Genomic DNA, 18,200 nt, shown 5'->3' with positions numbered 1-18,200 from the left:
TACAAAGGATACTATTAATTATGACAGTTGAATCTAGTATTACAAAGGATACTATTAATTATGGCATTCGACATATTACGGCACGTACTTTGTTTTTAAAATGTGGCATTACTTTGATAAACCATAATAAACATGCTTTGTAAAAAATATATCTATAATACTTGAATGAGGTAATGAAATAAAATCGACCACAAAAATGTATACATTTTTAAAAATAAATATTCAAGAAGTTTTTACATTGTTGTAAGTTTTCTTTACATGAAAAATATCGTCATTTGTTTTTGTTTTCAGAAAAACTTTTTTTTTGTATAAGTTTGTTTATTATATTTTCAGTTTTTGAAAAATGTTTGTTTCTTGTGTTCAACTGAAAAATGTGGTTCACATTGTTTTATTGAAATAGAACCATTTCTTTTTAATAAGACGTACATTTTATGAACATAGTGCCGAATTCTTTGGAACAGACTCTGCACGGCCAGGTGGTTAAGACTTTCGACTCGTATCTGAGGGTCGCGAGTTCGAATCCCCGTCGCATCAAATATGATCGATCTTTCAGCCATAGGAGCGTTATTATGTGACGGTCAATTCCACTATTCGTTGTTGAAGGAATACCTAAAGAGTTTGCGGTGAGTAGTGATAACAAACTGCCTTCCCTCTATTGTGACGCTGCTAAATTAACGGACGGCTACCGAAGATAATCTTCGAGTACTTTCGCGCGAAATTCAAAAACAAACATACAAACAATCTTTGGAACAATGTGTAATTTTTCATCTTGAAAAATAATTGTTATAATTACCAAATTACCTTCTCAGTTTAATATTAAAGTTTCCTGACGTATCTAAGTTCTCAAGTTGAAACAAGAAACTTTCAAGATCTCTTTGACCAAAACCTGTTGAAACATGGTCTCTATCCCGTTGTAAAGTGAATAAACGAGCCTGTGTGAATTATCACGCAAAAAATAATACAATTATTTAAATATCTGGATTCAACCGTGATCACCAACAGTGTAACGAACATATGTATATATGTTTGACACGTTTTAATAATATATTTTACAACGAGTGGAGTGTATGCTGATTATTTATGGTTTAAATTTATCACCAACAAGTCACAGACACGTACAGCAAAGAATCCAGTCCACACATAAAACCTCACATATTTTTCCATATTTCTTATTTATAGTTTAAAAGTTAAAGCTTACATTCAGTTAATATCTATAGTTAGGGTATTCTAAAGATGTTATTTTCCTTGGTAGTTTTGTGATATGAATCATTTCCACCTCAAATATCTTAATATTGGGACTCGAAAACTCTATAGAAAACTTCGTCAATGGATTTATATAAAAATAGTAACATTATAACAGAACAACATTTTTGATATATCTTTATCGTCCGTTACTCTAGAACTGACGGAGACAAAATATGTATCAAGTAAGTACGGGAACATGTATATTAAACTTCTCTACAAGTGACATTGTCCAGTCATTCAACCTTCATGTGACATTCCAGCCTTCAGTGACCTCTAAAAAATCTAGAACTTTCATTTATATGATGATGGACTGAACTGGTTTGATTTGAATTTAAAAAAGAATTGTAGTTCCTTAACATAAATTACATGTGAGTATAGTTCAACTGAAGTTATTAATAAAGTAAAATAAACTTACGTTACAGAGCTACAGTTGTTAATAAAGTTAATTCTCAGGCCTCAATATACAACTTACGTGAAATTTATCAGTAAAGGAAAATCAAATACCAGCTGTTAATTGGACGTTCATTCATTCTCCTAATAAAACAAACGTTCACCTGACTTAACATACTTAACTAACTACAGAAGAAAGTTACTTTTACAATGTTTTACGAAACCGGTTTTACCTGAATTTTATAATAAAATAAAATAAATAAATTAGTGTTAACGAAAAACCTGAAAGTACATTTTGACAAAACAGTTTAAATTATATCTCATTAAAGTGTTTCTTTGTAGAGAATGTAAAACTTATAAAAATAAACAAATGTTAAGACATTTTAATCTTCACGGTGTCAATAATGCGATGGTAAACAAAATTTTCTCTAACCTAGAATCTAAGTTAACGTCCAGTAGTTCAAAACACAAAGTTCAACATCGACATGACGGTTCATAGATTGGCTCTGAGAATTTGAAGTGTAAGCTTATGAATTAAAGATATTTTTTTTCTCATAGCTCCGTCTTTTGAACGAAATGAGAACTAATTATGGTTTTAGACTCACAATATAAACTTAGATTTTGAGTAACGAACGAGCGAGATTTATAAATAAAAAATATTGGTTGTTTTCATAGTGACGTCACTTTTCAGTAATCACAGGTATGGTGGTACTTTTGTTACGTGTTCGTTGACGGTTGCCTGTATGGAACATGAGAAAATCACATGCTGTGAGTCAGGTTATTTTATTTTTTCCGTTAATTTATTAATACGTTTTGTGATTTTATCACTAAAATAAACTTGTCTAGGTCTGGTCTAGTCTAACATTGCTAAATTAGGGAGGGCTAGCGCAAAATTATGCGTCGTCGTTGTGACCTTGAAGATCACCTATCAACAAATACAAATCAGGGTAAGATTGGATCACTAATTCATGTCACTTGCTGAAGCGTTTTATACACACGTGTCCACTGTTTTTTACGACGTACTGTTTCTAGTCAGTTTCTGACGTAATGAACAAGAAAGATGATCTTGTGACGTCACTTTGTATCTTCTCAATATCCACAGATGTGATTGGTGTGTTTTAGTTTTTCTGTGGGTGTTGATTTCGGTGAATATTAAATAGTCAATTGTCCGTTACGTTACGATATATGTTTGAAGATTATTTGCTGAGTTTCTACGTGAGTGTTTCGAGTGTTGATGTGAACATATCTAAACTGTATATTTTTCATATCAGAATTACTCTGATAAACCACTGTTGTATTCTCAGTGTAAGCATTAGCTAATGATAGGTTTATAATTTTCAGCTATAACTACAAGATATGCAGAAACTTTCATTACAATTGTAGGGGAATCTAAGGTTTATTTCACTTATCAACTGCAGTGACTGCTTCATATTTTCACAGGAAATTCCTGCAAGTCAACACCCAAACCATGTGCTTCTTATGGAGGACTAGGCTAGAAATAGCCGCCAGGATACGAGTTTCATTAATAGGGGTCGTGGTGGGAATGGAAATCGATAAGAAACAAAAGCAGGGTTCATGGCTCCTTGTTTCACATTTGCAAACAATGTTTCCTTTGTTGTGTTCTGTAGAAACATTTTGCTCTCTAGGAACATCTACTGTAGTATATTGAACGTGAATATAACAGTTAATGGTGGGTGGTGATAACTAGTCTTAAACTGATAAATCAGGGACGGCTAGCACAGATAGCCCTCGAGTAGCTTTGTGCGAAATTCAAAAACAAACAAAGAAACAAGCTTCTATTTTCAGTGGTAATATATATCATTGTCTAATAACTTACAGGTTATATATCATTGTCTCATAACTTACAGGTTATATATCGTTGTCTCATAACTTACAGGTTATATATGGTTGTGTAATAAGTTACGGGTTATATATCGTTGTTTAATAACTTGCAGGTTATATATCGTTGTCTGATAACATACAGGTTATATATCGTTGTCTAATAACTTACAGATTATATATATCGTTGTCTGATAACTTACAGGTTATATATCCTTATCTAATAAACTACGGGTTTTATATCGTTGTCTAATAACTTACAGGTTATATATTGTTGTGTAATAAGTTACGGGTTATGTATAACTGTTTAATAACTTACAGGTTATATATCGTTGTCTAATAACTTACAGGTTTTATATCCTTTTCTAATAAATTACGGGTTATATCGTTGTCTTATAACTTACAGGTTATATATCGTTATCTAATAAACTACGGGTTATATATCGTTATTTAATAAACTACGGGTTATATATCGTTATTTAATAAACTACGGGTTATATTTCCTTATTTACTGACTACAGGCTACATATCATTATACAATAATCTACAAGTTAAATATTGTTATTCAATGAACAACAGACTATATATCATTATGTTATAATCTATATATCGTTGTCTAATAACTTGGAGGTTATATATCGTTGTCTAATAAACTACGGGTTATATATCGTTGTCTAATAACTTATAGGTTATATATATCGTTGTCTAATAAACTACGGGTTATATATCATTGTCTAATAACTCACATGTTATGTATCGTTGTCTAATAAACTATGGATTATATATCGTTTTCTGATAATTTACGGGTTACATATCGTTGTCTAATAACTTACAGGTTACATATGGTTGTGTAATAAGTTACGGGTTATTATCGTTTTCTAATAACTTACGGGTTATGTATTGTTGTTTAATAACTTACAGGTTATATATCGTTATCTAATAAACTACGGGTTATATATAGTTATTTAATAAGCTACGGGTTATATTTACTAACTACAGGCTACATATTATTATACAATAATCTACAAGTTACATATTGTTATTCAATGAACAACAGATTATATAACATTATGTTATAATCTAAGAGTTATGTATCGTTATCCATCAAACTACAGGTTATATATCGCTATACAATAACATACAGGTTATACACATTGATTTAGAGCTCATTAGATATAAATACAAAGAATGTTCCTTTGTTAAGTTGAAGTAAAAATGTATTTTCAAGACGACTGGAATGGGTATTAAAACACTATTTGTTTTTTTTAATTAACGTTTCCATACCCATGTGAGTCATCTTGAGACCACACCTTTATACCCCAGAGATGTTGTTGCAAAAGTTGTGTTATCTCTGGGTTTCTGCTGCAGTGCTTCTACCTGCAGAACTGAAATATCCAGCATGTAGTATTGTCAAATTTCGTGCAGTTCACTTGTCCAGCGTTACAATTATTAGAAGTATAAAATATATATATATATTAAAAACAACAACTTTTATTTCCACTAGGATAAGAAGAAGGTAAATATTTTTGAGCAAGAAAAACTTCATGGTCTTTCAAGAACAAATTATCTGAACAATACAGTTGGGGAAATGGAAAAAAAACTGTTAAACAACTGTTTATCAACTGTACAAAACATGGTGTTTGTCACACGTACCGAACAGTTGTCATCCAGTGATACACATTACAGAAATATTTCGTTAGAAAATATCAGAAGTCGGAATAATTCCAAGTTCGAACACATAAAAGCAGTGATTAAAAGTTTTCATCGCTTCTAAGAGTGACTGAGATACGTTAGCTCAAATATTATTATTCTATAAAATTTACATCCATTAATTTCTGACAATATTAAAGGTGTGTTTACATGAAGTTCTCACTGTACTACAAGATATATATCAATTAATTTCTGACAATATTAAAGGTGTGTTTACATGAAGTTATGACTGTACTACAAGACATATATCAATTAATTTCTGACAATATAAAAGGTGTGTTTACATAACTCTTTGACTACACTACAAGGTGTGTATCTTTTCAGTTCTGACTATTCTTCAAGGTGTGTTTACATAAAGTTCTCACTGTACTACAAGATATATATCCATTAATTTCTGACAATATTAAAGGTGTGTTTACATGAAGTTCTGACTGTACTACAAGACATATATAAATTAATTTCTGACAATATAAAAGGTGTGTTTACATAACGCTTTGACTACACTACAAGGTGTGTATCTTTTAAGTTCTGACTATTCTTCCAAATGTGTTTACATGAAGTTCTCACTGTACTACAAGACATATATCCATTAATTTCTCACAATATTAAATGTGTGTTTACATGAAGTTCTCACTGTTTTACAAGATATATATCCATTAATTTCTGACAATATTAAAGGTGTGTTTACATGAAGTTCTCACTGTACTACAAGATATATATCCATTAATTTCTGACAATATTAAAGGTGTGTTTACATGAAGTTCTCACTGTACTACAAGATATATATTAATTAATTTCTGACAATATTAAAGGTGTGTTTACATGAAGTTCTCACTGTACTACAAGATATATATCAATTAATTTCTGACAATATTAAAGGTGTGTTTACATGAAGTTCTCACTTTACTACAAGATATATATCCATTAATTTCTGACAATATTAAAGGTGTGTTTACATGAAGTTCTGACTGTACTACAAGACATATATAAATTAATTTCTGACAGTATAAAAGGTGTGTTTACATAACGATTTGACTACACTACAAGGTGTGTATCTTTTAAGTTCTGACTATTCTTCAAGGTGTGTTTACATAAAGTTCTCACTGTACTACAAGATATATATCCATTAATTTCTGACAATATTAAAGGTGTGTTTACATGAAGTTCTCACTGTACTACAAGATATATATCCATTAATTTCTGACAATATTAAAGGTGTGTTTACATGAAGTTCTCACTGTACTACAAGATATATATTAATTAATTTCTGACAATATTAAAGGTGTGTTTACATGAAGTTCTCACTGTACTACAAGATATATATCAATTAATTTCTGACAATATTAAAGGTGTGTTTACATGAAGTTCTCACTGTACTACAAGATATATATCCATTAATTTCTGACAATATTAAAGGTGTGTTTACATGAAGTTCTCACTGTACTACAAGACATATATAAATTAATTTCTGACAATATAAAAGGTGTGTTTACATAACTCTTTGACTACACTACAAGGTGTGTATCTTTTAAGTTCTGACTATTCTTCAAGGTGTGTTTACATAAAGTTCTCACTGTACTACAAGACATATATCCATTAATTTCTCACAATATTAAATGTGTGTTTACATGAAGTTCTCACTGTTTTACAAGATATATATCCATTAATTTCTGACAATATTAAAGGTGTGTTTACATGAAGTTCTCACTGTACTACAAGATATATATCCATTAATTTCTGACAATATTAAAGGTGTGTTTACATGAAGTTCTCACTGTACTACAAGATATATATTAATTAATTTCTGACAATATTAAAGGTGTGTTTACATGAAGTTCTCACTGTACTACAAGATATATATCAATTAATTTCTGACAATATTAAAGGTGTGTTTACATGAAGTTCTCACTTTACTACAAGATATATATCCATTAATTTCTGACAATATTAAAGGTGTGTTTACATGAAGTTCTGACTGTACTACAAGACATATATAAATTAATTTCTGACAATATAAAAGGTGTGTTTACATAACGCTTTGACTACACTACAAGGTGTGTATCTTTTAAGTTCTGACTATTCTTCAAGGTGTGTTTACATAAAGTTCTCACTGTACTACAAGATATATATCCATTAATTTCTGACAATATTAAAGGTGTGTTTACATGAAGTTCTCACTGTACTACAAGATATATATCCATTAATTTCTGACAATATTAAAGGTGTGTTTACATAACGCTTTGACTACACTACAAGGTGTGTATCTTTTAAGTTCTGTCTATTCTTCAAGGTGTGTTTACATAAAGTTCTCACTGTACTACAAGATATATATCCATTAATTTCTGACAATATTAAAGGTGTGTTTACATGAAGTTCTCACTGTACTACAAGACATATATCAATTAATTTCTGACAATATTAAAGGTGTGTTTACATGAAGTTCTCACTGTACTACAAGATATATATCAATTAATTTCTGACAATATTAAAGGTGTGTTTACATGAAGTTCTCACTGTACTACAAGATATATATCTATTAATTTCTGACAATATTAAAGGTGTGTTTACATGAAGTTCTCACTGTACTACAAGATATATATCAATTAATTTCTGACAATATTAAAGGTGTGTTTACATGAAGTTTTCACTGTACTACAAGACATATATCCATTAATTTCTGACAATATTAAAGGTGTGTTTACATGAAGTTCTGACTGTACTACAAGACATATATCAATTAATTTCTGACAATATAAAAGGTGTGTTTACATAACGCTTTGACTACACTACAAGGTTTGTATCTTTTAAGTTCTGATTATTCTTCAAGGTGTGTTTACATAAAGTTCTGACTATTCTACAAGGTGTATATTTACTAAGTTTTTAACATTATTCACTGAAGTCTTTCTACAGAATATTGAAACATTGGAGTGTAAAAACTTTCCACAAGCTTTAGAAACTCCTCAGTGTAGTACGCAATACCTATGTTAACTCCAAGGTAAAAGTGTTTACAGCAGAACGTAATAATTTAATCACTGTTAATGTATTTTTAGTAACTGACGTTCAGTAATATGGTAGAGAAAATGTGAGAAGTGTTTACAGAAATAACAACATTCGGATTAAATTTTTATTTTACATATCCTGTAGCTACTGCGAATAAATTGGTTTATAATATTGAATTAACCGTCTGGTTTATAGTAAATAATTAACCCAATTTCAGTAAGGACAAACCTTATAAAAATAAGTGATTAATGATCGACGCATATTGATAAAGTGTACTTGTTTTTAAAGTAGCACATGATAGATTCTGTAATAAACGTTCTATATGTAGATCTAACAGTAATAATTAACACAGATTGTTCTTCATATTAATGTCTTCAAACAATGAAACAGACAAACAAACATGTTTGTTCTTTTGTTATTAATATTATATCACTGTAAGCTTGTTAATATTCTAATCTTTAAATACAGTTACGTATTGAACTACACATACAATACTTGTACACTAGTATTTTACTGACATCTCTTGAGTTTGTGTTTTCTTCTCAACAGTAAACAATATTTTAAAACGTATATCACGTTCAACAACTTACACGAAATGTGAAAGTATGACACTCAAGACACAGCTTTGAGGGACTCCAAGTTACTTTAGAAAAGAACAGGAAATTGTCGAACCCACAGGAAGTTGAAATCGCCTTCCCATAAAAACAATTTTAATAAAAATAGATAAATTGCCACGCAATCCAACATTCTCCTGCCAGATCCAGTTAAAAACAACCGAAAGAATAGGAAGATATGCAAGCAATAGATGATACAGCATCTCGTAGTGTAAATCATCAGATCTGAACAATGTAAAAGAACCAGCTTCAACTCCACCAGTGTAAAAGAGCGAGTTTAGTCATAGAGACGATCAGCTGGAAAGAAAAGAGGTGATCGTTCTCCGGAGTCTTGATGGCTAAGAAGATGGAGGATGAAGCAGAAGAGCTAGATATCAGGTAAAAGTTTTCACCGAGAGTATCGGTGATTTTCCGGGCACCAGGAACTTCCTGGACTTAGGTGAGCAAAATGGAAAGGGGGAAACAAATTACACTGTCCACTGGACTTCCGAACCTTGTACCACACGACTTGGAAATGGTCGTAGAAGACAAACTGGTTGTGAATTTAATCCCAGATTCCTTCTGAATTTGATGTCTTACCTCCCGCGCATGTGAACTGGCCTGCTGAAAAGCGATGCGTTTCGAAAGTGTGCGATAGCTACAAAGTGTATGTAAGATTCGTTTTTTGAGGTTTCCGTGCCATGTGCTGATTCCACCACGAAAGAGGCTAACTTGTAAAACCTATTGAGGTTTCAGTAATACAATGAGCAGCTGCCTGGATAATAAAGTAAGACACTGCTGCCACATAGTCGTTCATCAAAGACTTACAAACAAGTTCCGTGAGAGCAGTGAAAGAGGGCCAGTTGGCTTGGTCCAGCTTCCACCGGGTCACACGGGTCAAGTAGCATTCACCACCATTTTCTCTTAAGAAAATAGGGAAATTATTACTGCTTCGTGGGCTACCGTCAACCATCCATATAAAGTGGGAGAACAGTGAAGTGGAGCAGACCGAGAGATGAATAGTAGTTATGATTAGATGTATTAAAATAAGAATAATAACCAGTGTTGAAGAGAGAAGGGATGTGTTCCAAGAACATAGGGATCGACACCTCCATTCAATATCAGTACCTTCCCTAAGGAGATTATGTTCATTAAGGTACCCTAGGATTACAATAGGAGAACAGCAAGATCTGATTGATCATAGGTCTCTCTTGGAGACAATTGGATAAAACAAATGCTGATGTTACAATACGAAGAAACACACATAGCTAGAGCCTCCAAAGATGTGTGGAGTGACAAATACAGGGTGGACACATGATGATCGACCAGCAATACCACCCATCGTCCCTCACGCAACCTCTAATTACGATTCTAAGGAAAATTCCGAAAAGTGACCGAATCAGCAGGTTTCAGAAATATTTCCTGAAATCAGAGACACACAGGTTAGAAGGTAAATCTCAACAGTTTCACTGTATCAAAGTGGCCATTTTACTTATGTATAGGCGAGTTGGAGAAGAAACCTACAGTTTTCAACTGTGTCTTTTTTCTTTATCTGAAGGTATGTTGACCTTCATGGATTCTGCCCTGAGTCAACTGGGCAGGTCTCTGTGGTTCGAAGAAGTCTCCGACGACTGAGGGAACGAACCAATGATTCTTCTGAGTCTCGGGTACAGAGAAGAAAATGGAGCCGAGGAAATGACCAAACCCAAAACAAAAAGAAGCGAATCTGGTTTCATATTGTGGAACATTCGTGAACGTTATACCCAGTAAGTTACAATAGAATGATTGGATCATCTATAATGAACTGAAGTATATATTTAATTACCTCTGTGTATAACCAGAATTTACTAACAACAGTAAAGTTTTAATTATCTAACAAGACAGATGCTTTAATTAACATATATTTACAATAAAACTCAAAATGTATTCCGTAGATATTAAACATTTGTAATAAATAAAGATACTTACGTACAAACATAGGGTTATTTTTTCTCAGAAACTCTACAATAAAATCATATCACTTACATGCAAATAAAATCAGTGCTATAGGTTATTCTATTTTCTTTGTTTTTCAAATAAAGAATTTGTTTCAAATAGTTTTATTATTTATATTTAAGTAATTTCCTATTTCTCCAAATTAAAATGTAATATTCTTAGAAGCATTTTTATTGATGTAGACTATACGTATATATTTAAGCTTTCTCGTGGTGAAATTCGACAGTTATATTAAAACTCGGTTCCATGTTGTTTGTGAAACGTTATCCTGTAGAACTTTTTATAACCATTTTAATACGGAAAAAAGTCAATTTTATTATTTTCTCTAAGATCCTAGAAAGACTTGGGAACTTTTGTTTGTTTAGATATGTCTGTCAGACTTTACATTGTCGGCCGATGATAACTGATCTATCACTTTCTGCTGTTGAAATATATTCTGTTATAAACTAGGTTTAACTAGGTTTAAATGAAACAACGGATTCACAAGTTAATCACCTAAACCTAAATATGAAAGTGAATGTGAATAAATGTCGTCTTTCAGAAAATTTAGAATGTATCGGTTAATTGGTTTTTGAATTCTTCGCAAACCTACACACGGACTATCTGCGCTAGCCGTCCCTAATTTTGCAGTGTAAGAGGGAAGGCAGCTTGTCATCACCACCAACCGCCAACTCTTGGGCTAATATTTTTCCAACGAATAGTGAGATTGACCGCCACAGTATAACCCCCCCCCACTGCTGAAAGATCGAGCATGTTTGGTGTGACGGGGATTCGAACACGCGACCTTCAATTTACGAGTCGAATGTCTTACCACTTCGCCATGCCGGGCCGTTTAATTAGTTAAAGACATAATACTTTAGTTGTCATAGAGACCTTATTTTAATTACCTATAATTAACAATAAAATAATTACATCTTTTTCATCGGTTCTTTCAATATGTTATTTAATGTTTTCTTTCAGTTTCAGTATCGTAATCACCATTACTAGATAACTTTAAACTGTTTAACCTGGACCTACAGGAATGTTTCTTTATTTTATTATTATATGGAAACAAAACATAATTTATTAAACATGTTATTTACATTGAGTAAAAAAGAAAAGCGTTTATAAACAGATAGAAGACACTTTTTTAAAAATCTTAAATTTAGAAAATTACTAGAATTTCACGGCTTTACTCACGCTTGTAAGAATACAACACAACTCACGTAAGACAGTACAATAGCCATAGAATACCTTGTAATTACAGGTAAAATCAATCATAGATATAATTCATGTCAATAACACACAATATAAAGTTCAAGTTAAAAGAATATTTTTTTGTGGAATGTATAAACTTAAAAAAACCGTGAGCTAGTTCCTTGATTTGTATAAAGTTAAGTTCAAACCAACACAATCTATAATATATTATCAATTTACATTTCCTGCTGTTAATTATCTACGCCCATAATTACAATACAACATTCTGAGATTAGTTTTATTTTGAGTACTTAATCTGTAACTATAATCATAGTTTTAAAGTACTATTTATAAACTATGGTTTATTGGATAACTATGTCAGGTTAATGTTTACAACACAAGTTTCCTGTGTTTATTATTACGACCAATGAAATAATTAATAATATTTTATTCCAGACTTGAAATCAGTTTTTATTTTCCAGTATAAGAAATTTCGAATAATACATAAACAAGACATCACGCTGTGTTTGAAATCTACTGAACACACACATATTTAGACACATCTGACAATAACGTGTGACAACATAAAGTATCGTCTTCTCATTCATTATCATCAGCTTTTCCCAAAATATTCAACTCTGTTACGTTCCTAAAGAAAATCAGGATAAATAAATTATTGAAATTCTAACTTTTAACTGTATTTAGAATTGTTTTATCTGATGTAAATATTAAAAATATACAATATTTACTGTAAATATATCTACATTTTGTTCGTCTCTTTTAAACATTTATAACAAGTTACGTTTTACTAAATGTCATATATAGCTTTACGTTCTTTCTTACAATATATAATTCACAAAATTTGTACAGAACAACAACAACATAAACATTATTTACAAACCAGCACAAACAGCGAAACAGTGTGATCTTGTTTTGTAACGGTTTCCATTTCCCGCACAACCCCCGTAAATAAACGATTTACAGCGGTGGCTGGCTGGATCATAGTAATACCTGGTGAAATAAGCATAGCAAAGACCTGGGTCAGGCTTAGACCAACAGTCGAAACCTGTGAAAATATAAAACAGTCACTGACAGTTGAAAAGTGAATGTGTTAAATGTAATTATATATTAAAAGATACCTCCATTTACAGAAAACACAACGTAACACAAAAACAAGTAGGTTTTCCTATGTTGTGCTGAATCAACACTCACTGAACATGTAACGAAATCCAACCTTACCTGCTATTACTGAGAAGCTACAAAGTGACGTCACTAGAAGCAACAACATCAGTTTCCGATACATTTTTTGTTGTTCGTTACTCCAGAACTGATGGATACAGAATAATTCTTAACAACCATGAACACTTATATATAAAACATCCCAGCAAGTGACATTGACATGTGATCCAGTCTTCACGTGACTTTCCAGACTTGCTTAATTTCGGAAAAAACTGGTACCTTTTATTTTTGTAATAATGTACTGAACCTGTTTTACTTGGTAAAAGAAAAATAATATATTTTTCTTATGTACAGTTTGTTGTACGGTGTTACACTATACATGTAACAGTATAACTGACGTCACGGAAGTTGTTAGTAAAATAGTATAATTTAGACAATTGAAATTACTAACAATACACGTTTCGATTTCTAAGAATGTAGTTAATCGATATTTTGAAAATATAAATAACTGTTTAACTGTGTTTTAATCGCATTGTTACAATTACAAGAAAGAGGTATTACATCATGACAAGTAAACATAATTTCATAACTGGACGTTAACTTGGTTTCTAGGTCACGGCCAGTACGTGTTTAAAATTACATTAATGTTGTCATGACAACTAAAATATTATAAAGTTTCTTTAATTGAGAAGTTTAGGACAGATGATATTTAACATAACACAAATAACTTAGTTTTACTTAAATGTGCTTTCACGTTTTGTTTTAACAATCATTAATTGCTGAACTAATTGTTTGATTTATTTATAAAACTCAACTAAAATGAGTCTCATTGAAAGTTGAAGAAGCAGTTAGATGTCTCTATCAGCTTTATAGTAACGAATCAAAAACACGTGTGACAAAGATGTTTAACAGGTCTTCGTAGTTGTCTTTCAAAAATCTTTAAAAGAAATGTTGAAAAACGAAAGTACCAATCATCACAAGACTTTTATTAATGTGGTTATCACACTGAACTGGTTATATACTTTTACCATGTTAAGCCTACTTTAAAAAACATGAGATGATTTTCCTCTAACCAGACGAAAGTGTTTCACCAGTAGCTTCTGACCGATATTATTGAGGAGATAAGAAATATCTATACAGACAGAAAGATATTTAAATATCTCTTGAGAAACTCGGGAGAATTTAAAATATGTGATAATTTCGAAGGTCTGAACGCTGATAATAAGGAAAGTTTCAATGTATAGCACGTGACTATAAAGAAATGTCTGAAATCCAGCAGGTATTGATAGCATAGTTAACAATAGTTCTGTTTATAGCTTTTAGTATAACACATGTATCATTATAGATTCTTTAAATGACTATGTCGGATACTCTAAAGTTTGTTTGTTTGTTGAAATTATGCACAAAACTACACAGTAGATTATTTATGTTCTTCCAACCACGGGTATCGAAACCTAGTTTTCGCGGTGTGAGTCTGCCCACATACTGCGGAGGGTGCACTTAAAAGTAATTTCTTCACAAATACTTTCATAAAATAAGTTTTAAAACTGTTGGTTGTTGTCAGGTACAACATTTTTATGGGTAGTTTGTATGTAATAACAAACGGATGAAAGTGATACCAATACTACTTGTATCACTTACGTGTTAGGACCTGTAATGGCCTGGTGGTCACAGTGATTCTATTGCAATCTCTTAAAGTAATGTTCTATTTTACTATTCAGTTAGAGTAGTTCAAGAGTTGGTTGTAAGTTGTGTTGAGTATGTGACCTCCTTTATTCACTTCTAATATGGGGATAACTTATCATTTTAACTTTGTCATGACCACAACAACACAATACTATTGTATTAAATATAAGATTATTTACTATACATGTAGGAGTGCCTGTACTGTAACTCAAGGTCAGTAAAAGGCAGAGATAATTCGTTCAATGCTTCCTGAGATAGTTTCTACTGAATATTTGTTTCATCTTACAAATCCTGCATGCTACTCAAAGATAAATTTGAGAATACCATACCACTAGTAATCTCAAAACTGCTGGTATGGGTATTAACACTTTTATTGGTAAGGAGAAAACAATGTTGCGACCTACCAAGGTCATCTTCAGGTTGACCAAAACGTTGTTCTCTTTTTATCAGCAAAAGTGTTAACACCCAAACAAGCGTTCTGAGATACATTTTTTATTTCAAGTGGGTTTCTCGTGATCAAGGACCATACCGCTATAGTTAGGGTTATCTTATCTGTATTATAGTTTTGACCAACAGTACTACAGCTAATCTTAACCAATCAATAGCTTTGACCAACTAACGTATGTTCACCTGTGTTTTGGTACTGTACAATTAACTGCCTTAACAAACTGTCTTCTATTGTGACCATGTCAAACTGTACTATAATTTTACCTAAAGGACTACTCCATGAACTTGAAGCTTTAAAGCATGATATCAACACCTAAACTGGAAACAGCCAAGAGAGCTCATTGAGTAGTTTTTCTGTAAACAAACAAATCTACTTGTCGATAATATACTTTGAATCAAATAGTTTATACGATAGATTTTTATGACTGGTTTAAATTGTAAAATTAACTTAGCTGTTTATACTGTACGATTAATCGACTGTTCATACTATACAATTAACGGAATGTTAAACTTTAAGAAATTTATCAAATTATTCACATAATACGACAAGAACTGTCTCTGCTTGTTAGGTTTAGCTAACTGTAGACTGATTGCCACTTTTTCTCTTACAAGTACAAAAAGAAATGCTTGAACAGTATTTGTTGACTTGAGCCTGCTCTGTCACACGTCCGAATCAAGGTTACCTTACGTCATGTAAAGAAACCGTAGAAAACGAGACACAAAGTCAGTCCACCACGTGATCAGAACTTCTATGGTGTTTTGTTTTCCTTTTTGTAGTTAAGTGGAAAGCTAAACACTGGTCTGTCTATGCAGTGACTACGATGAATATATAAAACCTGTTCTTACAACATAAGATTTCAAGAGAAGTGATAAAGACCTGTAACGTATCCTGATAAAGAATGAATCTCACTTTAACAATCACGAAACTTACGGTATTACCACTAAAGAAAGCCAATATTTGATGTTACTAGTCAGGTAAATGAAAAATTCGTGTAGTAACGAAAACATTTACAAAAACACAGAGTGTGATAAAGACAGACATAAATGACAGAATGTTAAATATACCAACTTTCAAAGAGATATAAATCGCCTTTAAACAACATAATAACACAAAGTTATCTAACAGAATTACTCTTGTGTTTGAAAACAAGAACACAATTACTCTTGAAGATAACAGACATGATGTTATGAAAGTCTCATTGGTAAAATATGAAAAGGAACCGAAGTGGCAGCACATAGATTTGTTACAATAATCTGTAGAGAAATGAAATATTCACTTGACAGTGAAGCTATAATTAATGGAAGTTTTAATATGAGACATATACATTGGAAAAAACACTCGTACATTATGACAGTCTTATTAACCATTGAAAGAGATCACGACTGTAAGAAGTTATATACAAAATACTATCACCCAATAACTTAATAAAACAAACAATGTATCACGTTATTTTGCCTTGAAACAATTATACAAAACAAAGTGTTCTTGTGTTACAATTGTTATTACCCATCATTTAAAAACAACAATTCTCCTCTTACTGAATGAACACTTATCTCGTTCAACTTAATGATCGAATAACATTATTGTTTAGAGAAATTCCTCTTCTTTTATTCAGCCACCCTCCCATTGGTAATAAGGTTTAAAACTTGTTTATATACCGTTTTAGTGTTATTTACGATGGATTCATTTTTTCTTTGAAATACTTAAGCCTAAAAGGCCTTTTCCAAGTGAAGTCAAGAATATAAGTTTTCTCGACGACACTGAACTTGGTAAAGTGAGAATAATATTATTTATGTCTGCTGAGTATTGTTCTGGGAAAAATATTTTATTTTCCAGTCATCACGAAACGTGGTTAAAACGGAAAATAAATGATAAACCAAGACTTCCGCAATTCCTGGAAAGAGGAACAACAATAAATACAATATTTTTATATTGCTGTTTGCTTTGAATTTCGCGTGAAGCTACACGAGGGCTATCTGCGCTACCAGTCACTCATGTATGAATGGAAGCCTAAAGGGAAAGCAGATAGTCATCGCCACTCCGGGCAACTCTTGGGCTACTCTTACTAAAAAATAGTGGAATTGAGTATGATTTTATAACGCTCCCACAGCTGAAAGGATGCATGTTTTGACAGGGATTCGTATCAATAAACCTCAGAATGTGACTCTAGCATCTCAACCACATGACCATGACGGGTTTAAATGTTATTATTTTCTATTTGTTTCCATCACAACATCTAAAAGTGTTGACATGAAATCTTTTATGGATGTTGTTCCATTATATTTGTACCGATCTATATTTTAATGTTAAAGAATAATTTCCATTACTTTAAATCAACTTCTGTTTTAAATTCTTCTAATTTATCATTATCTTTGAAAAAGATTATCTAATAAAAAACCTAGCAATTAATTTGAAGTAATAAAAATGAAATAAATAATTATCACCATGTGATATATATTTCATGATCGTTACAAACAACTCCTACCTGTTGTTTCTGACAAGTTACACAGTGAACAACTATTGTTATCTCTATATCCATATTTCTCTTTACTTTTTGAAAACTGACTAACATAGACTAAGTCATAACTAACCATGGACACTTTTGTATAAAACTACTGTCACCAAGTGACATTGACAAGTAATCTAACCTTCACGTGATTTTCTGGAATTATGAGGCTCCGGGAAAACTATTATCTTTAACTTTCATGCCAATGTCCTAAACCGGTTTTATTAACCTTAATACAAGAAAAACACACACTTATGAATAAATTAACAAGAAAAAATAAAATAGCGTAAATAACAACAAGGGATTTTTCTCATGTCAGTTGCAGACACCTCTTATAGAACTCGCAACAAAAATACAACCAAATCTGTGACTACTGAAAAGTAAGAAAACAACCAATACTTTTTATGTAATTATCTTTCTCGTTTCTTACTAA

General features: G+C 31.7%; 1 protein-coding gene across 2 annotated transcripts; it reads right to left on the bottom strand.

Moving 5' to 3' along the window:
- Positions 1-12,393: 12,393 nt before the first annotated feature.
- On the bottom strand, positions 12,394-17,872 carry LOC143226657 (kunitz-type serine protease inhibitor-like). Of its 2 annotated transcripts, none has more exons than XM_076457893.1 (3): positions 17,747-17,872; positions 12,850-13,014; positions 12,394-12,597 (listed from the first exon to the last, which is right to left on the bottom strand). In XM_076457893.1, exons 1-3 carry the CDS (start codon positions 17,853-17,855, stop codon positions 12,590-12,592), a joined length of 282 nt encoding a protein of 93 aa, XP_076314008.1. In that variant the 5' UTR covers positions 17,856-17,872; the 3' UTR covers positions 12,394-12,589. The 2 variants fall into 2 exon arrangements, with proteins under 2 accessions (XP_076314008.1, XP_076314009.1); XM_076457894.1 differs by lacking the exon at positions 17,747-17,872 and adding an exon at positions 13,188-13,348.
- Positions 17,873-18,200: the final 328 nt, after the last annotated feature.

Source organism: Tachypleus tridentatus, chromosome 9 (assembly GCF_004210375.1).
Source record: "Tachypleus tridentatus isolate NWPU-2018 chromosome 9, ASM421037v1, whole genome shotgun sequence".
NCBI lineage: Eukaryota > Metazoa > Arthropoda > Merostomata > Xiphosura > Limulidae > Tachypleus > Tachypleus tridentatus.
This window is presented reverse-complemented; position numbering and strand designations above follow the sequence as displayed.